This window comes from Pezoporus wallicus, unplaced genomic scaffold, assembly GCF_028554395.1.
Source record: "Pezoporus wallicus isolate ANWC-B61680 ecotype Strahan unplaced genomic scaffold, APGP_CSIRO_Pwel_v1 scaffold_11491, whole genome shotgun sequence".
Taxonomy (NCBI): Eukaryota; Metazoa; Chordata; class Aves; order Psittaciformes; family Psittacidae; genus Pezoporus; species Pezoporus wallicus.
Genome location: NW_026642649.1, coordinates 3,613,068 through 3,636,702, shown reverse-complemented (window position 1 = coordinate 3,636,702; position 23,635 = coordinate 3,613,068). Strand labels below are relative to the sequence as shown.

Below are 23,635 nucleotides of genomic sequence, written 5' to 3'. Positions count from 1 at the left end.
TTGTATTTATAGTAAAATCTAACCATGTTTTATTCAAAGAAAAGTAAGATAACTTGATGAAAGAATTCCACCAAATGCTGTTCTCAGCTGGCTGGTGAACAAAAAAACAAAGTCAAAAGGCCCAAAAACTGGCTTGTGCTGTACCAAGTACAACCCCATACACACTGTAGAACACAGGAGCTGGTCTGCAGAAGCAGAACACATTGAAACAGAATTAAGTGGAACCTCCACCAGTCACTCTTGAAAACAGACTCAAGCACTTCCCAGGCAACTGCATCAATTGCTGGTAGTGCATTTTCTGTGTGCAGATAGTTACCCACACAAAAAGCATCTCAGATTCGCTTATTCACATTGAACTGTAGCCTTCTTTTCTTGGGAACGTTTTAAAAGCCTCTTAGCCAGAAGGATAAAGGTATTGCAAAAAATAGCCTTTTTCTACATACAAATTGACAATATCGGACCATCACTTAAAACCAGTTTTGAACATTTAATAAAAACTCATCCTAGAAATCCAACTTTCTGCCGCGACGTCCCCAAACTCTCTTCTTCATCCAGAATCTTCTGAAGGGCCACGTGCAACGCCTTGCCTACTTTCTTCCCCGTCTGCAATGCAAAAGCAGCAAACCGAATCTGAGACATATGTTTATTAACAGGAAGACAACTCTCACAGAACACTTCCTTTTGACAAATAGTTTCCCTTTAATGATTCATACGCACCAGCTGGTGTAATAAAAATATGCTTTTAATTAAGAAAAATAATGGCAGTGGAAGCTTCATTTTAAATTGATTCAGATTCAGAAAAATCTACACATAAAAGCAGTGCTCACACTGATCAGAAAAGTGTTCCCTGATCATTAATATTGGATCTGTGCAGTGCCTGATCACCCAGGAATACAAATTAAATTCGCATCAAGCACAAGCACACATTCCAACTAGGCAGCCCATGTGGAGGACTTGGGGGTGCTGATCAATGAGAAACTGAACATGAGCCACTTCAGTGTGCACCTGAGCCCAGAAACCCCCCATCTGCTAGGCTGCATCAAAAGCAGCGTGAGCAGCAGGTCGAGGGAGGTGATCCTGCCCCTCTGCTCTGCTCTTGTGAGACCCCACTTGCAGCACTGTGTGCAGCTCTGGTGTCCTCAGCATAAGAAGGACAGGGAGCTTTTGGAGCAAGTCCAGAGGAGGCCACGAGGATGATAAGGGGCTGGAGCACCTCTGGTATGAAGATAGGCTGAGAACATTGGGACTGTTCAGCCTGGAGAAGCTGCGTGGGAACCTCAGAGCAGCTTCCAGTGTCTGAAGGGGGCTACAGGGGTGCTGGAGAGGGACTCTTCATCAGGGACTGTAGTGACAGGACAAGGGGTGATGGGTTTAAACTGAAACAGGGGAAGTTCAGGTTAGATATAAGGAAGAAGCTCTTCCCTGTGAGGGTGGTGAGGATTAGCTCCAATACCAGCCTCTTCCCACATACACGTACTGTGGAAGCTACACGGTAAGGAACCATTTGGCAATGCAGAAATAAAGATCTTATGGCAGTGCTATTAGCCCTTTCCAAGGGTTTCCCCAAATGTCCTGAAATAGTGACTCCATACAGAGATGAAGAGAGCCCTGCTCTCCCTAAAGAGCCACAGATTAAACTAAATCTGTGTTTATTAGCTCCTGATGTATGCAACAAAGCCTGTGCCTGTCATACAAATGACCACAAAGCTCTGTGTCACCTCTTGATGACAACTGCCAACACCATGAGCGCATAGACCTTAAAGTAAGGTACATCTCTCATCGAAGAACTAGGTGACAGAATACGGCCCAGAACATAGCCCAGACTTTGGACAGATTGCAGCCAAAGGAAATATGACAAGAGCTTTGATGCAGCTGGGTAGCTGCCTATCCTAGACACTCTTGAGTCATGCTAAATAAAGGGGAGAACATGGAAGCACTGCTACAGCTCTGCACTGGGACAATGATCACAACAGCAGTTTGGAGTCCTGAGAGGTGATACACTTTGTGCATTCTTCTCCTCAACGGCAGGACAACATCACTCACCCCAGGTCAAAGTGAATGGGGACTGTGCAGAGCTTTGGTACTGACACAATGCTGTTGCCATCTTATTCCTGCTTGCCTCCCTTATGGCTTGGATCATGAACTTAGTAATGCTGCCAGCTTCCCAAACTTTCCCATGAAGCTGCCTTCCTAAGAGATTCGTCCTAGAACATCTGTTCACCACCAGACAGGGAGGGCTGAACACCCTCTGACGTGCAGCCAAATCCTTACGGAATGGAGGTGTCAAGCGAGGGTTACACAGCTCCTCCACTGGACGTTCCCAGGCCTTTTTGTTTTTCTTGGTATCCTAACCAGGATGCTGAGTTTGAGGCAGGGCCAAACAGATAATGTTTGACCTCCCAGAAAGCATCTTGTTTTATCCCTTACTCCTTCAAGCTGCTCACTACTCAGGAGGGAAGACTTCTTCCAAAGTAAGTGATAGACATCACAACTCAGCTTAAGGTTCTAACTCCTTGCACCAGAGGCAGGGACAAGTTAACTAAAGCTCTCCAGCAGAGTAGGGCAGTTTCAAGATTTCCCATGTTACCTTCTGTGCACTGATCTAAACACTGATCAGTGTTTAGATGAGCATCACAGAATCCCAAGCACAGCCTTTGGGGGCAGGCTACACAAGGGAACTGCACAAGTTTATTTCCTATTTAGGGCTCAGTACAGAGCAAAATTAGTAATCAGTTGGCTCTGACCAAAGCAGCTATCTCAACCTCAAGTCTTTCATGACACTGAGTTAGAATTGGATTTGAAATCCATTAAGGAAGTGAAATCAGATGTCCATGGGCAGTTTGGTTTCTTTAGGATGTCAGATTAGTGATAACAACTCTACCAAGCTAAAGGGGTGACATCTCTGAATGCAAATAAAAAGCCCACTGGTACTACCAAGATTAGCACTTTGATCTCATGAAACAGTTGAAGTGCCACATATACTCAGCATGTAATTTCCACTTGAGATCAATTGTTTTCAAACTTGGCTCCAATTTCTGCATTCCTCAATGCAGCCATGCTGAAACTAGTTCTGGATTTTAGGAAACAGAGCCAGTTTGAAGTGCTTAGTTTTCATTCTTACTCCAAGTTCAAACCCCACTTCTGTCTCATGTTCAAGGCCAAATATGAGAATTTATACTGGATAACAGATTCAAAAAGAGCCAGAAAAAAGGTTTAAAATGGAATTCTTATGTGGATGTGAACAATATCCAGGTACTAATACTTTCATGGAGTGGGGGCGGATTAGAAACCCAGTAAAGGGGCAAAGAAAAACAACAGTAAAATGAGAACAGTAAGTTTATCACCAAAAAAAATTGAGTTGTGCTAGGAGAGAACACCATGCACTGACAATTCAAAGTACCACTCTACTCTATAGAGACTACTTCTATAGAGCCTTCACCACGTTAGAAGTTTTGCTCTTTCCGTCTTAAGGGAAACAATGAGAGAGGGAACATGCTCTTTAAAAATACTCTCAAAGTTTAACAACTTAAGCTTTACAGTCTTACAGCTGTGAAGTACTTATCTGAAACAAATGTGAGCACCATACATGTCAGGTATCTAAAAGTTCTGGCTAACATCCATTCATAGTAGATTCTGTTTCACAGGGTCTGTGACCTTCAGCATGGCCCTTGTGCACTTAATCAAAGCATAAAGATCTCTGCTCTTTAAGGCCTTGCTGCAGCTTTTCATATACACAAGTTCCAGTTCTTCCAAGACTGTAACTGCTCAAAACTTACCTCCATCATTTCAAAGATACTCTCAGGATCCAGGCTGCCCCTCCCCATTTTCTTTATAGAAGTCAGGGCACCTTTACTGGTCACAGAAACAAGCAGGCTAGCCAAAGAACAGGCTTCTTCCTCAAGGGTAGCATCCACCACATGCCTATAGCCAATCTGTTAGTGACAAAATGACACAGATGATTAGTTTGCAATTGTCTAAGCTCTTTATTAAGATGTTAAACTGTGAGTGGTAGCTCTGTTATCTGTAGCCTCCTACCCTAGTATCATGTGGCCTCTAGTAACTGTCAGAGACTGACTTGACAGCAGAGTATTTAAACAGCCTCTGACCTCAAACTGTGTGTACATACGTAAGAGAGGTGAGATAAGCACGTACTATTTCATACTGGTTTTTAATCTGACCATCCTTTCATCTATTCCTTTTCTCCCCCAACTCCAAGCACAGACTTTCCTCCCCTTTAAATGAAAACTGTACATCCTAACACCCAGGTGAGCCCTCACTTCAGTGATGGCTTTTCTACTATGTAGACAGCTTCCTTAAAAGAAACGTCAGACAAACTTTCAGGTAACTAAGCAGATGGCTCACTCTTGCAATGGAAAATGCAGCATCCAGCAAACCAACTGTATTAGCTGTGTGCTATGTATGGAGAAGGAAAACAAAACCAGGTTGGACGAGGTCTTGGGTGATATGGTTTAGTGTGAGGTGTCCCTGCCCATGGCAGGGGGGTTGGAACTTGATCTTAAGGTCCTTTCCAACCCTAACTATTCTATGATTCTATGATAGTATTGCACCCATGAAAATGGAGTTCTCTCCCCAGAAACAAACACTCGTCGTGTAACTCCAGGCAGATCACACAACCTCTGCCCCTCACAACAATGACTATTTGTTTTACCATACTGGAGGATCTGCTGCTCTGGGTGTTGAGCAAGAATTAGATGAAAAATAATAAACAATTCTTCTGCATGCAAGAAGATGCATCAAGTAAAAACTGCAAATCTCTGACTGCAAGTCAGAGATGGGGAAAAATAAAACCTTATTCAGTTCTTCTTAATTAGGAAGCTCGAGATGAACAAATACATACACAGTGCACACTGACTGCATCTGTAATACAAGTTTTATCTCCAGGGAGAAAAACAAACAGCAGGTGAAGTTAACAGAACCTGTAGGTCAGGAATTTGTTAGGCTTACTTTGCTTAATGTGACAATTAAGGGCACATTCTCCACATTAAGTCGAATGCAATCGTAAGGGTCATCAGACAGCTCAATCTCTTTAGAGCCCTCTTCATCCTCCAGAACACGCACTTTGGGTATTCTGTGGAAACAAACCGTGCACAATCATTGCCAGAACAGGTAAGGAATGTGGCTGTCACACATCTCAACTCCAGGAAGTGCCCTTTCCTCTAAATGAGGCTAAATGTTTAGGAAAAAAATCCAGAAAGTTATCAAAGTATTAACAACTCAAACTCAGAGACTAGGAAGAAAACATTGGAAGGGGGAAGATCTCTAGGATAAGAGCATCAGATTTACATCAGTCAAACCTTTGGAACATGAAGTGGGTTTTATGCTAATATATGGGGAAATATATGATGCACAAATCAATTCTGAACAATTCTTTATCCATCTACCTGGATGTACAAGAGAGAAATTACCAAGATTGAATCCTTTCATACTGTGGATCCCAGCCTTGCAGACAACAGTAAAGTTGTCAGAATTACAGCAATTGCCCTGCTTGCCAAAGCTGTGACGTCAATAGCAAATGCAACTAGTGAAGCTGTTCAGGAAAGAAAGACACTAACTAAGGAGACTTGGGCTAAAGGGAAAAGATAACATTAGTAATATCCTACTTCTTTAATGAGATGGGAAGACTGGCAAGATATTCTCATTCTTTAAGAGGCATAGACTCTACTGTTCTAAGGACAGATATAGGCAATAACCAGGGCTAAAAATCCAGGCAGAAATCCAAGAGATGCTTTTCCTTTCACCTGTGAGTGATGAGCTCTTGTGCAAACGAGCTTGTCAAGACTCCTTACCAGTGGTACATATATTGTATTGGTGATAGCCATTTAACGGGAGTTTTATAGGATGATTTAATGCAGCTTTCTAGCATAATGAGTAAAGTAATTTAAACCAATTTACTACAAGATGGTATCTCAAGTAGCCAAGAATGTCAGCATCTCATATCTCTCATTTATCCAGGTGCTCACTAGGACGAAGTACTGACTGAGAGACTTGGCTGTACCAGCCAGTAAAACCTCCACGCCACAATACTCTCACTCTTACACATTTGCACTTGCAAACAGAATGTATTTCAAGCCATCCCCAGGAAGCTAACTTCAGTAACCATGTGGAATGTAACCACAGTCTGGTTTCATATTAGTACTTTTACAGTTGAGCTGTGTTTTATAACTACACTCTGGAGGTTACATTGGTTTACGCATTCTGTATCAAATCTCTTTTAAAGGAGGAGGAGGCAGGGACTGATTTAGTGAACATTCCCCCCCCCCAGCACAAAGTGGTTTTTTGCTGTTCCCTGGAAGAGTATTTTAGCTATTTGTTGCTCAAAGTCCTAGAGGCAAGTACTTCATAACAGCTAAGCCTGCCTCAGTGAGAACAAATTGCCTACAAGCCTGAGCCAAGCTAAAACTATAACTTTCAGTAAGCAGAACAACTCTGATGTGTTCTTTTTCCTGAAATGAAACTCAGAATGCTTTGAAGCTCATTGGAAATGCATCAAAGCCTATTTTCAAGTTTAAAATACCCCATTAAAACCTGATGAAATAAAGTCACAAGTTGACTAGCCCTCAAGCTGCCCAGAACAATGGACAACATTGGACAACAGCCTAGACAAGAAGTAGATATGCCAGAGCACCATTTAAAAAAAGAAGGAATATTTCAGGAAAACATCAGAGATCAAGCAATTTTTAACTCCATCCTAAACCAGCTGTGAAACCAGAACAATGTTTGGTGTGCAAGAAAAAGTTGCCAGAATTAATACCTGAAAAAAAGCCTGCAAGGAGCTGTTTGGCCAAGAACAGATGAAAGAACTACAAATTTGAACTACTACAGAAGCAAAAAGACAAATGATCCAATACAAGTATCACAGTTACATAAAAAGGGGGGTATATATACACATAAAAACTAGGCAGAGAGTGTAGCACAAAGCACTTTCAGAAGACAGATTTTCTCTCCCAGCTTCTGAAGATCTCCCTTAAGAACCAGCTGTACACATTTACTTGGCAAACGATGGCAACGGAGCTGGTGCAGGGCCTAGAGCACAAATGTGATGGGGAACGGCTGAGGGACCTGGGGGGTTCAGTCTGGAGAAGAGAAGGCTCAGGGGGGACCTGATCGCTGCCTACAACTGCCTGACAGGAGGTTGTAGTGAGGTGGGGTCGGTCTCTGCTCCCAAGGAACAAGGGACAGGACAAGAGGAAACGGCCTCAAGCTGCACCAGGGCAGGTTTAGATGGAGCTGAGGAACAATTCCTTCCCCAGAGGGTGCTCAGGCATTGGAACAGGCTGCCCAGGGCAGGGCTGCAGTCACCGTCCCTGCAAGTGTTCACACAGCGTGGAGACGAGGCCTCAGTGCCATGGGTTAGTGGTGGCCTTGTCAGCACTGGGGAACGGTTGGACTTGATGATCTTGAAGGTCTTTTCCAACCTGGTTGATGCTGATTCTGTTTAGTTTTCTATTTTGATTCCTGCAACTAATTAGAGCAGAAATCTGTACAGCAGGACTTATGTCACATAACGAACACTGCAGACCCAGGTTTCACAACCATAAAACCAGTTCTCCTTTTGGAAGTAGGCATCAGTTCTGCTTCTACCATGCTGCCTGGCAAAAAAACATTACATCTGAGAAGCTATTGTGTTAGAAACTCTAGCTTTTGTAACTTTCTTGCTTTCTGTTGCCTTGGTTGCAAGTAAGCACATTCCACAGGATCAAGATTAATGCTAAATCCTAACTTAGCTACTTGCACATTTTGCGATATCTGGCAGATAAATCTAGCCTCAAGCACCTTGGAGACACAGAAAAGAAGAAAACTTAGTATCTGCTAACTTTTGCATGTGATCCTGAAATGTATTTTTTAGAACACAACGAACAATACAAAACTTCGAGGAGTAAATGTTTCCCCCAAAACAGTCATATCTGTTGTAGACAGATTATGAAAGGCAAGTAAGTCTCAGAAGCAAACACATGTGAAATCCAGAACACTTAATCTGAAGTGATCTTCAATCTGACATCTTGTCTTGCTTGGACAGTAATATTTCATGGAGAGTGGGCAGCTACTTTAAGCAACCTTGTGTCAATCCAAACAAAACTTAGTAGGCACCAAGGGAAAGGGAGCAAGACAATGAACGAGCACAACAGGTTTTCACTTCGAATTTCACCCCTTGACTTTCTGAGGTCATATGAGATGAGATGTACTAGCATTCCCTGCTCACACCAACAGACAGGATTTATACAGGTGAAAAATCAACAGGCTCTGCACTGCGTCACATTGTACCACATTCTGATTTGATACCTTCCAAAAGACACTGGATGCTTGCCCACAGATCAGATTATATGAAGGCTACAGTTGTCAGAAGAATGAAAATAAAGGAGAATCATGAAAATAATTTCTGGGAACATGTTGCCCATGTTCCCAAGGCAACAGGTTTTCTTCATTTATTTAATTACTTTCATATGATACCCTCGCTTTATTCAGAACTAGGATTCTGGCTGACATAAGGAAAAAAAGACCTATTTATCTTGTAAATAAAGCACATGCCTTGGATCTGCAAAACAACTCACATGGGAGCAATTATTTTTACTGTATAACTTTTGCATCCTGGCAGCTCACACAGACACAGGCATTTCTACCTTTCAGTGCATTGTCAACCATGTTGTTGACAGTGAAAAGTTACTGTTGAGAACTTGATTAACATGGGAAATTTCTCACCAATGTACACAAGCTGTAGTCTCGGATGGATTCTCCCTTATTCCCTTTTAAAGTGTTTCTAACCTGATATACTGCCTGCCTTCAAAGGTGTCTTTCCCTCTTCTTGCATGTATTTTTCCAGCTCTAGTACCGTGTGCTGAGTCCCTGATTAATAAGCCAAAACTATACCAGTGACTTCAGAAAATCTCTACTTCACAGCTGAAGAACCATTTGAAAACACTTCCAAACCAATACATATTATTGAATATTATATTATTGAATGTTCTCAATATAGATATTAAAAATGTTATTGAATGTTTTCATTAACACACACACAGAACACTTGCATCATTCATTCTACCAGATTTTCTTTCATTCTCCATATTAAAATGCCTGGGGTAAAGTTCTTTTAAAGACAAATCATTTCCCTCTCCTCACAATCGCTCACTACCTTTTTTTCCTCTTAGTTTTAAAAGAACTTTAGACTAACAGTTAATGAGAAAGAACATCAGAAGTGAGAAATCACACTTTTTACAGCTACAAATCACACCTTTTTTTTTTAGTTACAAATGAGTAGTCACACTGACAGAGGGCTCCTTACTCAGGAGCATCACACATCAGTAAATCCTTCTTGTTTTAAACCTACAAGGCATCCACACAAAGGCCTCCAATGACTTGCAACTAAACCATATGGTCAAAGACAATTTTTGGTGGATCTGGCTACAGATATATACAGTTATACTGTGAGCCTAATTGTGCATATAATGCAATATAACACTTGATTCAGTTTCTAATAACATTAGGTCCTGTTACTTGCATGCAAATGGACTGCCTTGTATCTGAATAAAAGTTGCCTTCTGTATTTCTTATTTAAAGACTTAAGCATCAAAAATTATTAGCTCACAGGGTAAGTGATTAGCTCTTCCCCTTCCCATGACACTTCCATTCACATGAAAGGAGATCTGTGCTTTACCTTGTGTTAAAGAGAGCTGCCTTCACTGCGATAGAGATTGCATCAAAGAGGTTCCCACCACATACCAATAACTGGGGAAGAAAAAAAGAGTCTCTTTAAAAGAAAATCAGGCTAGTGCCTTTAAACCAAGTCTTTATTTTACTTCAGCCTACTTGAAAAAGGCACAAAATTAAGAACCAGAGCAGATTTTGAATACACAAAGTTGTCTTTAAAGCCTGTCTATGAAAAGAAACAGATAGGAAACTGAGATTTCAGCTAACTGTATTACACATGCAAAATAGAAGAGTTAATGCACTTCATAATAAAATTCATGATAAAATTTAATAATAGAAGCTGAAATGAAACCACTGCTGTTCTTACTCTTCTTGTGCTAAGGCTCTGAACTAGACTATGACCAGAATACTTGTTATCAACCAACCACATTCATTCTTTAATGTTAAATCAAGCCAATCCACTTTCTGTCCTTTATTTCAAAGGGGAATAGTTTTAAAATATCAACTGGAAAACCCAATTGGTAGAATTGTTTCTGAAGAAGCAATGCAAATTGTCACCCACAACATGGCATAAAAAAAACCAGATACTGAAGGTCTAGTTAGGATGGCACATGATGATTTATCCTCTATTCTTTATGGAAATGGAGTCATCAGCAGGTTTGCCTTGCAGCTGAAAAAGATCTAATGAAATCCTGATGTCACGTTCTTCTTGTTGGTAACACTGTCATTTGAATCAAAGTGTGGAGGCCAGCTTCTTCTTATGAAGATCAGGAAAAGAACAAAGAGAACAGTAGCACTGCACACTAGATAAGAATGCAGGGCTCCCATAACCACTAATACCATCTCTAGGCTGACTTATACCTCAAAGATGTATGTAGCCATAGCCTAGTGCTAGATCTCTGCAAAGCTCCACTCTCAGCTGCCAGTACTAGTCTACAAACACGCAGACATCCCCACCAAGTATTTGAGACTACTTCAGCAAGAAGATACAGGTGCTTCTACATTACATCAAGCTATGCTGTCTGAGAGCAAAACCAGCTTTGCAACATTGATTGCACTGACTGATCTTCAAAATCTGCTTAAGGGGGGTTGGAACTAGATGATCTTAAGGTCCTTTCCAACCCTAACTATTCTATGATTCTATGATTCTAAGAATGAGATAAGCTCCCGTGCTGGGAGCAAATCACAAATCAGGTATTCTGGAAAGACAGTTTATTTTTATGAATACAGACTGAACTGTATAAAAAGAATGACAAAAAGTTGGGACAGAAAACTAAATACAAAGGTGATCAGATTATTTCTCTGCAAACAGCTGCAGGATACAGAGAGGTTAACTTGCCACTTTCAGTTATTACTGGATTTTACTGGCTAACACAATAAGCCCCACAGTATCTTTGTTATTAAAACACAATCATGGGATGTGCCTGCACTGTTGCTAGGCTTATGTTCAGGCTACTGTTCTAAAGCCTCATTTGTATTACAGTGGCACCTACAGGCTAAGAACACAGCCTGTATCAAGCATGGTTATGACCATTCCTCCAAGAAGTGAACACTCTCTTCTCAGCTGAAGCATCTTGTACTGAGAGCCCACACTTCTTTAATGTATTCTTTTTAAGAGCTAAGAAAATATGCACAACCGTGAGTTACAGGAAGCAAAGGAGTCTTTAGAAGATTGCTTTTAATTTACTGATATGCAAATGAAAACATTAGTTGGGATAGGGAAAAAGAGGAAACATTCTAGATCTTGCCTTATTCTAAGAAGCTTCTCCTCCAAAAGGACAAATTTCTAATAGTCTTTTTCCCAACTGGGAGGAAATAGAAAAGATGAGGAAATTCTCTAAGGGATGCTCAGTAGTGAACTGCTAAAATTCCAACTAAACCTAAGGCAACCCCTCAACACACAATGTACTGTGACTGGGTATGGAATGAAGAGATGGAGAGATTGCACACTTTGATTTTCCTTGTGCAGCACAGCAAGCTGCTGGGGCAAATTACATGGAGAAGGCTACATATATATATATATAAAGATATTTTATATATTTCTATATATCACATCATCAAAAATGCCTAAAAGCTTATCTCTGACATCACTGGCTTAGAAGGGAAAAGAAATTGAAGGAAAGACAGAGAGGGGGAGAACACACTTAAGAGTTTTGCAGTACTGTGTATGTCCACATTCATGAGCTGTTCTTTGGAAGTGGAATGCCTTCTATTATTAAGACTGAATGCATTTTGAAAGGTCAAGGTATATATTCTTGACCTCTGATACATGTGTCCTTATGGCTGCATCTTTGGGATGTCTATAGTTGAAGTTATTTTCTTTCCAGTTTGACTGTACACAGTCATAGCAACTCCCAAGTACACTGACAGCCAGACAATATTTGAGAGATGCTTTCAACTGATAAGGCTGTGCAAAAGACACTCTTTTCTGAGGTTTCATATCTCGAGTAACATTGTGTGGTTTTGCCCTCTGGAATAAGAGGCCTGAAACCAAGTACCTTCCCACCTGACCACAAAGTACCAGGATTTTCAGGCTTATGACAGATTTAAGGCTTAAACTCCTTAAACTCCAACTTAAGTATGCAACACAAACATCAGTGTGAAGAATTTCAAGGAATTCTGAGGGAAAACACCATCAAAGGATTCAATAAGCATTGTTACATTTAGAATCTGCCTCCCTTAAATGCTGAATGATTTGTGTCTTACATCAGCGTGTCATACTTTCACCATGTACTATTAAAAACAGAATTCTATAGGAATGATTCAGCAATGGCAACTTCTCTACTTGCATCAAGTATACTTTATCACAGCTGATATATATTCCTTTAGAAAATGAAATAGTGCAGAAACCTCAAAAATGTGAAAATAGAGAGGCCCAGGGTAGAAGGGTACCAGCAGCTCCTCGATGGCTCACACACAAATCCCTGCAGAATATGACATTAAAAAAACTCAGTGTTTAGAGTCCTAATTATGAACCTACAAAGTTTCTTTACTGACACTGTCAACAAAGCTAAATGTAAAATTCATCACATAACTTAGGTCTTGACATTCATGGCCAAGTTGGATAGAGAGCTTTGGGCAACATGGTCTAGTGCAAGGTGTCCCTACCCACAGGAGGGGGTTGGAACTGCATGATCTTAAGGTCCTTTCCAACCCAAACCATTCTATGATGCAACTAGCAGCATTAAAATACCAAGACTTTTTTTCTCTGTAGCTGTGGATAATCAACAAATTTGCACAGGAAGAATGAAATACTGACCAGTTATACAAAATCTATACAGAACTACTTCTGCAGCAGTCAGCTTTATAGAAGTCTTTGTTTATGCAGGGTTTATGCAATGTTAAGCAATGTGTTCCTTAAATAAGCACAGCATTTAATATTCTGTACCTCTGCTTGTAATCACCTAGTAACTAAAGGCCTCGGTGTGATTTCCCAGAACTAACACTTCATTCTCTATTCAACTATGCCAAGCTCCCAATAAGCCAGTGACTAGAACTGTTAAAGCACTCAGCAGTGGTACATATTTGATCATTCTGTATGTGCATTAAGTCACACATGGTGGTCTGCACCATATCTACTATAATTAGGCTAATGCTACTGCTTTTAAACACCTAATGGACTAGTTTTCACATCCATTTACATCTTAGTCTAAACATACCTGTTTTGTTAAACAAAACCCAGTATTTCTTTTTCCAATACAGCTTAGCATTCTGCAAATCATTTCATAAATGTTAATGGATTCCTGTGAACAAAATCCCTCGACATATTTTCAGTTACAAATTTGAGAAACAGAAACTCAAATTTGGACTGATAAGACTTGGCAATAATGCTCAGGAGAGTCTGACTTGCAGACTTCTATTAAATTTCCATGACAGAGTACTTTAGATACAGCACAGTTTGGAAATTAAGCTGCTGCATGCACAAGATTTATACGCATACCATTCAGGTTCCATTTTTTAAATGAGAACAAATACTCAGCTTCTCTTCTACATTCAATACATGCATGAAACTTCCACCAGAAAGTGCCTAGACCAAATGCTAACTTCTGCCAGAAAAGTTTCTATTGCACTTCATGGAATTACCACTGATAGTAGTGCAAGGAGGTGGAGAGGATGGACGATTATGTTAGGGCTAACATACACCCATGCTAAATTACACCCATTGGAACAATACATTTGCTGTTCTATCTAGCTTGGAAAACAGTTCAGCTTTCTTTAGTGGCAATTTCCTTGTCAGTTTAAGATTACTGATTTTTATGAGACAGATCTGGAGTATTCAGTAATTTATTAGCTCTGCAGTGGAGCAGCAGCATTAAGAAAAGAATAAAAGAGCAAGCTAGAAGTAGTGATTATATCTAGAATCAAAAGAAAATGGCCATCCATGCTGTGAAGCATTATATCATAATATGACTTTTTATATGAAAATATACATAGTTATGACAAGTCAATCAGTGCTCTGAAAAACCTCCTTCAATCTTAGTTTTCATTCCCTTACTTACCAACACATCAACGTAGAGAACCCAGCAGTGCTCTCTGGGATTAATACAAAGTGATTTCAAGTCTACACTGTTCTCGCTGCTAAATACTGTGTAGAATGTACTTGTTATCTCTGTGCCAAGCTCTTCTCCTCCTCGGCCTTCAAATTCAGGAGTAGCATTTGCAGAACTAGATAAAGAAAGAAAACATACTTTCACTTCTGAAGCAGCCAATATGCAAAGAACATTCTTTAAATATAAAACATTAGACATATCTAAGGATTTCTTTGTATAATAAGCACCCTATCTGTGAAGAAATTGTTTCTATTTTCCATAAGAAAATGTCTTGAGGCAGATAATATACCTACATTTTGCTACAAACTCTGATGCTAATTAAATTCCACTATCTTCAGTTTAGGTTACAATATTGAAGTTAGTGAATCCTCTCAGGGATTATTTCTTAAGCACTGTCATCTTCTATCACCTCAGCCCTTTCAAAAATAAAGAAGTGAGAGAAACCTGGATGAAGTTCAGAACAGCTAACAAGACAGCCTGTTAGAGCTGAATGTTAAATTAATAAGAGGGTGGCTAAGAGGAGAAAGATGTGATGATGTGACAAGTAGGACATGCTTTATTTTCCAAGCTCCATGACTGCCTGACCTTAAATGGTAATTTCTTTACCAAGTGTACTCTCTGCTATCAAGCTCATTATTTTCAGCAACTGCAGCTTAGGGAGAGCAGCAACTAAAAACCATTTTTTCCAGAAGGGATCTGGCAAAAGTGAGTGCTTTTCACTTCCCTGATTCCAACATAATAACAAACTTTGTTTATGAGCAGTCATGCAAGAAAGTCCTTCAGTGCTGGGCCTTGTACATTGCTAAGAGCAAAACAGAACAATTAACAATAAAAGACAACAGGCCTATAAAACAAAGTTTCCATCACCAAGTCACAGTGCAATAGAGCAGAAATGTGCAGAAGTGCATATATAGCAAGCTAACAAATATTCTGAACTCAACCTCTGATTTATAGCGAGGGCAAAAGCATTCTCAAGCAGTGGACCCATGACACAGACAGCAGATCCTGGTTTTAAATAAACTGGTCAGACCTCCCCAAATCAATTTCTCATTACAGAACATAGGAAAGGTGGTTATTCCATAGGAGTAGCTATGATTGGTTTAAAATCTAGAACAGCAAAGCCTTGTATTCTCCTGGCTGGGCACCTCCCAGTGGCAGTTTCTCATGTACGTTTTCTGTACACATGATGATACACAGTTTTAGCTCTTCCAACAGGCACGCTGCAGGAACACACACATAGAGCATAAAACAACGTCTTAGAATATAATCCCTTAAAAAAAAAAAAAAATCACAACTGAAGATCCACATTACCTAGGTATGACTTAAACCATCACATGAACTGTATCAACAAGACTGGGTTTAAACTTTAACAGGGGAAGTTCAGTTTAGATATAAGGAAGAAGCTCTTCCCGGAGGGTGCTGGCACAGGAGCAACCTGCTCTAGTGTGAGGTGTCCCTGCCTAGGGCAGGGGTTTGGAACTGGATGATCTTACGGTCCTTTCCAACCCAAACCTTCCTGAGTCTATGTCTGCAGAGCCTATAAGATTACATATATAATTACCTATTATTATTCTTACCTCAGAGTATTTCTCACAAAACTTGTTCTTTTGCAGAACTGATGAAAACTCAGAATGCCAAGAAAAGCTACTGGATTTTACAGAAATTATATGCTGCTACTATAAACAGACAGCACTATACATGCTTTTTAAACAAATAAATTACCACCGATCAACCACTGATCTGTGCTTCCAGACAACACTTGCAACCCAAATAGGCATTACAAGTGTGACACACAATATCAGACACCAATTTTATAAGACAGAACCATATCTAAGTATAAGTTAATTCTGGAAGCATGCCCAGTCAGGTCTTCAGGTTGTATTAAACAAGCACTTACCCATAGAAGTAGCTTTATTCTGTTTAACCATTCTGTTTAAAGTACAGTTACACAAGCATTATGATTCCTATAAGCTGAAAAGAATTATACAAACCTCAAGCTATACCTCATTATTATCTCTGAATAGAAATTATTATTTCTAAGCAAAGTTATATCAGAAGTTGTATTTTTTAATTATAAAGAGATGATTTCTTTGACAGTTAGAAGGAAGAACATAAGACTCAACTGGAATATCACTGCAAATGCATCTTAATTCCATTATCCTTTTAACACTTCAGTTCCTTGCAATCCAAGTGATATAAAAAAGGAGGGTACTATTATATTAACTATATGGTAAATACTGCCACCTAATGCTGACAGACTCTTGCAGTAATTTACACTGGGTAAGTCTAGCACGCTAGTAAGAGAAAAAGACAAAACATTTGTTTTATGGAGCACAGAAAGAACTTAGTAGCGGCCAGACAGAGCACAGAATTTCTGCTCCCACACAGAATGTAATTTTAAATATTTTCAAAACCATTTCAGCATCACACTGCATAACAATTAGAGATTCTTCAAGCATAATAATGTTTCTATCACAGGTCTCTACTGAATTTCAAAACTGATGCTGTTACAGCCAAAATCTTCCTCTTACAGTAGTTAAGCACTCCCCATTTGTTGCTCAGGACATTAGAGAATCACAGGATCAATCATTAAGGCTGGAAGGGACCTCTGAAAATCACCTAGTCCAACCTCTGCCAAGGCAGGTTACAGAGGAACATATCCAGAAGGGTTTGGAATGTCTCCAGAGACAGAGACTCCACAACCCCATTGGGCAGCCTGTTCCAGGGCTCTGCCACCCTGAGTGTAAAAAAGTTCTTCCTCATGTTGAAGTGAAACTTGTGTTTCAGTTTATGGCCACTGTTTCTTGTCCTGTTACTGGGTATCACTGGAAAGTCTGGCACCATCCTCCTGGCATCCACCTCTGAGATACTGATCTGCATTGACTGGGATCCCCTCTCAGTCTGCTCTTCTCTAGACTATCCAGGCCCAGCTCCTGCAATCTCTCCTCAGAAGATAGATGCTCCAGACCCCTGATCATCCTTATGGCCTCTGCTGGACCCTCTCCAGTAACTCCTCACCTTCTTTGTACCGAGGAAGCCAGAACTGGACACAGTGCTCTGGATGAGGCCTCAACAGGTTGAGTAGAGAAGGAAGATCACCCCCCTGACCTGCTGGCCACACTCCCCCTGATGCAGAGAGATGGGGAAACAGAAGCCGTCAGGTCACTGTCTGAAAAGAGCAGTCAGGTAATCCAATCTACCCTCATGAAAAATGTTCTTTACTATATTCAAGTCAACTTTGTTAAGGTATCATTAAGCATCAGCCCGAGGAATGTCATTACTAAAAAAACAGGAAAAATCTATCTTTTGGGTAGGAGAGGGTTAGAAAATTATGAGAACACACACAATATAAATAGCTTTTGTTCAATCAAATAATATGGCATTAAAAAAAACATTGAGGAGATGATGTTGATCATTCTCAACTAAGGTGATATCAGCTGTACCCATCTCATTCCTCATGGAAGTCAGTCCAACCTTTGACCTCTGCAGCAACTTTCAATCACTGTTAACATAAGAAATGAGTGTTTCCAACATGCACTATCAGTCTCCTTTGCTGAGTTTTAACCCCATTTTTTCTGGTTCTGTCCACAGAAGACATGGGGAACATATCCTGTATCTCTCTGCAGCAGCCTTTACATATTTGAAGATTGTCATGCCTCTCTTCAGTTGTCTCCCTACAAAACGACTGAAATCTCACAGGTTGCATCTTCCAGTCTTCTGATTATTCCTGCTGCTTACTTCTGAAAATATTAAGATACTATAATCTACAAGGTAAGTAACCATAACAGAGATAAAACAGTTAATGGAACAACAGGTTGTAGGTATTTTCCTGGTGTACAAGGGCTTCCTTACACAGAGGATATTCTTCACTTAAACCCATATTTACTTCTATCGACCAATATCAGATTTCTATTTTTCTACTAAAAGAAACATATAATCATTTTAAACAAGAAGGCAGGTTCACTGTTTTAGACTCAGCATTAAGTTACCCACCTCACTAATATTCCTCTCTTCCAGAAACCAGCCACAAAACATCACAGTTATGAAACATCTGAACTGCCAAGACAGTCCCAGAAACAGACCTGAACACAGGTCCAAACGCTGTCTAACGGTGTGGATATGATTATGGTGATATTCAAGCTCATGACACTACAAAGAACCAGGCTAACAATGGTCTGGATTTAGTCTAGTCAAACTGTTAACTCTACCAATATGGATATACTGATTCAGGTCTTTGCCTAGTCAAGCACTGTTACCACACTTCCCATCCAAAAGAACACCTGCTTATAGAGTTTGAAACAGTTTTACTCAAGCCAAGCACCAGATAGTGTTTCCCTCTGAAAGCTGAGCTCAATCCCATTCAGTAGAGAACACATATTTAGTGGATGAATTATCCTAAAAAACTGTAAAGACACTTCTTTCAAAACTCATTAGTTTGCTCCTACAAAGAAAAGTTGCCATGATAATGGGCTTATGGTAGGAGGGAAGAAGAGGAGGAAAGGTTTCTTTTCTGCAGCCACCATTCAAGTGATAACCTTCAGCAACTGCTCTGAAATTTGACATTTTCCCCACAAAACACAATGGAACGGTATCTGAGGATCACCTAAGAGCATGCTGATGTGGTTGTTTTGCAATACTGTCATCTCTTATGATTTGGAGAACCACTTCCCAGCTATCCTTATCTGATCCAGGCTCCCATGCAGGCATCCCAAATAGGCCCACTCTCCCAGCTTCAACAAAAGCATTTCTGGCCTTCAGAGTGGAGAAACAGTTGGCCACACATGGACAAATAAATTCCTTCTTGTCCTAATTCCACAAACAATAACTAATACTCTCAAGGAATTCTGAGGTCTGGTTTTTATTTCTGTTGTTGGCATTTCTCACACTTTGAAAATGATAAATCTTTGCCTCAGCCAAAAAAAGTCAGTATTAGAAGAGCCCCAAAACTCTAACATGACAAAAGCAGGCACAGGAGTCTTTCAACATCAATGACCAGGATGACTGTCTTCTCCAGGGCAGTAAGCACATCTCATAGGACATGGACTACTTGTCCTATGACAATTAGTTTCTAGTATTACAAATCAGTGCCCCAAAAATCACCTCTTCCAGAGGCTTGCATTAAAGTCTGTCTCAAAATGAGACAAAATGTGATTCTAGGTTAAGGACTCAGAGCAGAATGAAGAGAAATGGAATTCTGGGGCAGAGAATTATATACATGATCCAGCAAGTGATTATTTTCTGCACTACAAGAAACTGAAAGATTCAGGAAAGAATTTTAAGACAGCAAACACTGCAGTCCAAGTTTTTGTTATTAATTCCAACAATATAAAAGCCAAGCAGAACACAGAGGAATCTCACCAGGAGAATGCAGTGTACCAAACTGTGCTCAGTTACTACCACCCAGTGGCAGCCTAGAAAAGCATCTGAGTACTGACAGCATCCATTTCCCTTTACAGAGAACAAGTTGCTGCCACTTCACATTTTGTCTTTTGGATCTTTCTGGAGGTTAGAAGTCACCTTTCCCTGACAACATAAGTATGAAAGCTTCTTTAAAATATAGGCTTTTGGTCTGTGTTGTCACAAGAAGTAAGGATTACCTATTTCTAGAACTGACAAGATCCATCTTGCACAATATTGCTGCACGTCCCCATCCCATCTTCTCACGGAGCAGAGATTAACAGTTAGAAAATACAATCTAACATTAATCTACTGAGTTAGTTTTTCTAACATTTATTTATGTAAGAAAAGTGTCACAGAACTGCAACATCCCCACAGATCACTTGTTTTAGTAAGGAGATATCCCTGCTGTCAGTGGACTTTCTTCATGTAGAAACCATCAGAAGAAAGCCGGCGCTGCTTAGGATATTTTATACATGAGTGTTATAAAGCAGTCAAGCTCAGATCTCCTCTAACAGCAGGACTACATTTGAGAAGATCATTTTCCTGTCTGATATTTTTTAAACAGTAATCACAAACAACTAACTCATAGGCGAGTCCTTCCCTCTACCAGTTTCCAGAGTTAGCTAAGACCTCATGATATATAGAAGCAGTCTCAGGTAAGGCTGCATAATACGAGAGATACAAACGTCAAGGCAGATACAGCTAGTTAGGTCAGAGAGATCACCAGAGATACAGTGTCTTAGTAGCTTAGTAACTCTACTAAGTAACTTAGTAGAGTTACTTAGTAGCTCTCATGCCTTAGCTTTACTAATGGTGCATTGGTTTAGCGTCAGAGTAGCAACATTTTTGGCTTTAATTAAAAAAAAGCCAAAACATCACATGCAACGAGCTAACTTGACAGTGCCAAGGCTTTTATGAGAGGTTCCAAAGCACCTTGTTTCATGAAAAACAGTTTTAGGAAGTCTGCAAGACATGCATACTGTAGTTTCAGACAGCAGACAGTCTGGAATAACATTGAGATATCACTACGCTACCTCAGAGCAATCTGAAAACAGAACTCTCAGTTTTCTTCTGGCTTCCTTTATGATTTGTGCACTGTGAAGACTGCAAGGCTAAATAACAGTCCTCTTGTAGCAGAAAAACCACAAATATGATTTAAAACTAATTCAATTTTAGTTAATGAAATACTGATTCACCAATAAATACTATATCCAAATTTTCTAATTCATTTTATATCTGAAGTTTACAGTGAGAATTTTTCTTCTTTTAAAACAAATGGATCTGTAAAAAACACACTTCAAACTTTTTCTGCTGCTTTCATAGACAAAGTAAACCTTTAAGGACAGTTAAAGTACCGTCTGTAACAGTCAATTCTTTCCTTCTGGGATACTTCACTTTTGAAGGAGATTTTCTGTACACTATCACTGTTTAAAAGACAACTGCCACTGTAGTCATGAAGTCATGTTAAATGCATGTGTAATTGAACCATTACTCCTTTCCAGCTGCAGTGATGTTCTGCAATGTACTTTTTTTTTTTACTCTTTAACTCCTACTGCTTTGCTTATTTTGGGTCTGCAGAACCAGCAGAAAGTTTCTGAACATTCAACACTGTTGAAACATTAAATTGTTTCTATTACTCAGACCCTTACAGAAGGTTAGTGGAGTGAAGGTATAATCTTCAGAAGAATGAAATTACTCATTTATTCCAAATATTAGATCTATTTCCTCTCTTTTAGTATACTAACCAGTCAACACAGAATTCCAGGTAGCCTTCATCTGGCTTCTCTATCTTTGGTGTCCCCATTTCAGCTTTTACTCCTACCAAGATATCAGTGTTTCCCTGTTTAAAAAGAAAACACAATACAACACATTGCATAACTGGAATTACAGTCACAGAACTACTCAATTTAAATGCCTATACTGATATTTCTACCTTTTAGTTATCTATACTGATAATTCTATCAGAATGAACTAAAAATAAGTTTAGGTTTTGAAAAAAGAAGAGGCTTTAGAAGGACAATGTTAAGCCTAAGAAGATTCTTCAAATATTAGCTTTCTGTAGGTTAAAAAGACACTCTTACTTGTACTGGAAACAGCTATTTCTGCATAACCTTTATAATACTGCACAGTGTATTTATCTTCTTCACATTCAACACATGCCAGAAGTAGTTTTGCTTCACTCTAAATGAACAGAATTTTTTTCCAGGGATAAGGCTCAATAGTAATTTCAGTTTTCAAGATTAAATGCTAGACTAGTTCAGACTGAAGGCTGTCCAGCTACTTCACAGTCAATGTAGCTCAAGCAGATTAAACCAGCTCAAATGAATTATATAGCCTGGCATTATTTCCTTAACCCAAGAGTTTCAGTTAGTGTTATACACACACACCGTTACACACACATACACAAACCCACCTACAAATAGCCTCATCTTATCTTAAAACTAGTCACATAAACCAGAAATTTCATCAGCAAAGTACACAGTTTCTAAGGAATTTACCTACCAGCTTTACTCTTGCAGATCCACTTGTGTTCGATACAACATCTGTTTCTACTTCTGCACATCTGTAGTCTTCACAGCCACGACCATCTACACGAAGATCTTCCTACATATGACAATCAATACATTGTACTTAAGGGAATCAGTAATGAAAAGAAACAAAAGAAATAATGAAAAGAAACAAAAGAAATAATGAAAAGAAACAAAAGAAATAATGAAAAGAAACAAAAGAAAGAAGCTGTGCTTTTAAAGTTTCTTTTTCCTATGCCAAACACAGCAGTAAAAAGGATATAAAAGCAATAGCTATAGCTTCTCACTTAAGAACACAACAGAACCAACTGCATGTTTCCATTTAAATCTCATTTATCCAGAGCTTGCAACAGGTTCTCTGCAGACAGACATGAACTCCTGCATTAAGTCACTTTAATACCAAAAGAAAGCTTCAGACTGCAAAACTGTAAAAGTCTCAACTTTAAAACATACTTTACCTAATACCGCATGCGTTTTTCCCAGGACACCAAGTTCTGTACTTTTATATCTGTAATTAGGACCCAGCAAACAAAAATAACCCACCAGCCTTCCAAATGCTTTCATTTGTTTGCATTTCAAAAACAGGTATTTCACACCCTCAGAAACTATATAGCTTACTGCCATTAAAACAGTTTTACTTGCAGTAAAATACAGTTTCTGTCCTTTGTAAAGAGTCCTTTTATCTTTAGTATTGCTCCCCACGTGTCCTTCACTTTTCCTCCTCACTCCACACACTGCTCCTCAGTTCAGTGACAGGCTAAAACGCAACAGCAAAAAACTTGAGAAAGAGCACAGCAAGAGGGGGAGGAGAACAAGACACGACAAAACAACCCCCTCGTCCTGCTCCCAGCCTGCTTCCCGTCTGGATGCCCCATTTTCAGTGTGCTTGGGTAATTCTGCACCTTTTTACAAGGCCTGTACTTACCGGACAAGGCGAAATGGCTTTAACCTGCCAGAGGGGAGACTGAGATGAGCTCTTAGGCAGAAGTTCTTCCCTGTGAGGGTGCTGAGGCGCTGGCACAGGGTGCCCAGAGAAGCTGCGGCTGCCCCATCCCTGGCAGTGTTCAAGGCCAGGTTGGACACAGGGACTTGGAGCAACCTGGGCTAGTGTGAGGTGTCCCTGCCCGAAGCTTTAAGGTCCCCTCAAACCCAAACCATTCTATAATTATCACCGTAGAGATTCCCCATCCAAACACAAGGAGAGCTCCCTCCCTGCTTCCCCTTCCACACAGGGAGCAAGCACGGGGAGGGGATGGGCCTTACCCCACACCTCCCAGGGCAACAATACCAACAGGCACAATCCGAAGATCACCCCACTCGGAGGGGCACAGGCTGCGGCCTCCCACAGCTCCCACCACCACCACCACCAACCACCACTACCTGTACGCCATGCACGATGTAGAGCTTCTCCGGCTCGCTCAGCACCACAGCCGCCATACTGCCGGCTTCCTCCCGCCGCCGCACCGCGCTCACGCCCTTCCGCTTCCGGCGTCC

The 23,635-nt window shown here is 40.2% G+C and overlaps 1 protein-coding gene across 2 annotated transcripts; it reads right to left on the bottom strand.

The window, feature by feature from the left end:
• EXOSC7 (exosome component 7) lies at nt 1–23,626 on the bottom strand. Of its 2 annotated transcripts, none has more exons than XM_057431488.1 (8): nt 23,522–23,626; nt 22,116–22,217; nt 21,359–21,453; nt 14,163–14,328; nt 9,671–9,741; nt 4,966–5,089; nt 3,763–3,932; nt 1–590 (listed from the first exon to the last, which is right to left on the bottom strand). In XM_057431488.1, exons 1-8 carry the CDS (start codon nt 23,576–23,578, stop codon nt 548–550), a joined length of 828 nt encoding a protein of 275 aa, XP_057287471.1. In that variant the 5' UTR covers nt 23,579–23,626; the 3' UTR covers nt 1–547. The 2 variants fall into 2 exon arrangements, with proteins under 2 accessions (XP_057287471.1, XP_057287470.1); XM_057431487.1 differs by having other exon boundaries at nt 1–603; nt 3,777–3,932.
• Nucleotides 23,627–23,635: the final 9 nt, after the last annotated feature.

Coding starts and splice junctions, on each gene's coding strand:
- EXOSC7 (XM_057431487.1), bottom strand. CDS start 23,578: ATGGCGGCTGTGGTGCTGAGCGAGCCGGAGAAGCTCTACATCGTGCAT. Junction 14,329..21,358: donor CTGGAATTCTGTGTTGACTG/GTTAGTATACTA, acceptor TTCTTTATCTAG/TTCTGCAAATGCTACTCCTG. Junction 9,742..14,162: donor TTCTCTACGTTGATGTGTTG/GTAAGTAAGGGA, acceptor TTTCTTCCCCAG/TTATTGGTATGTGGTGGGAA.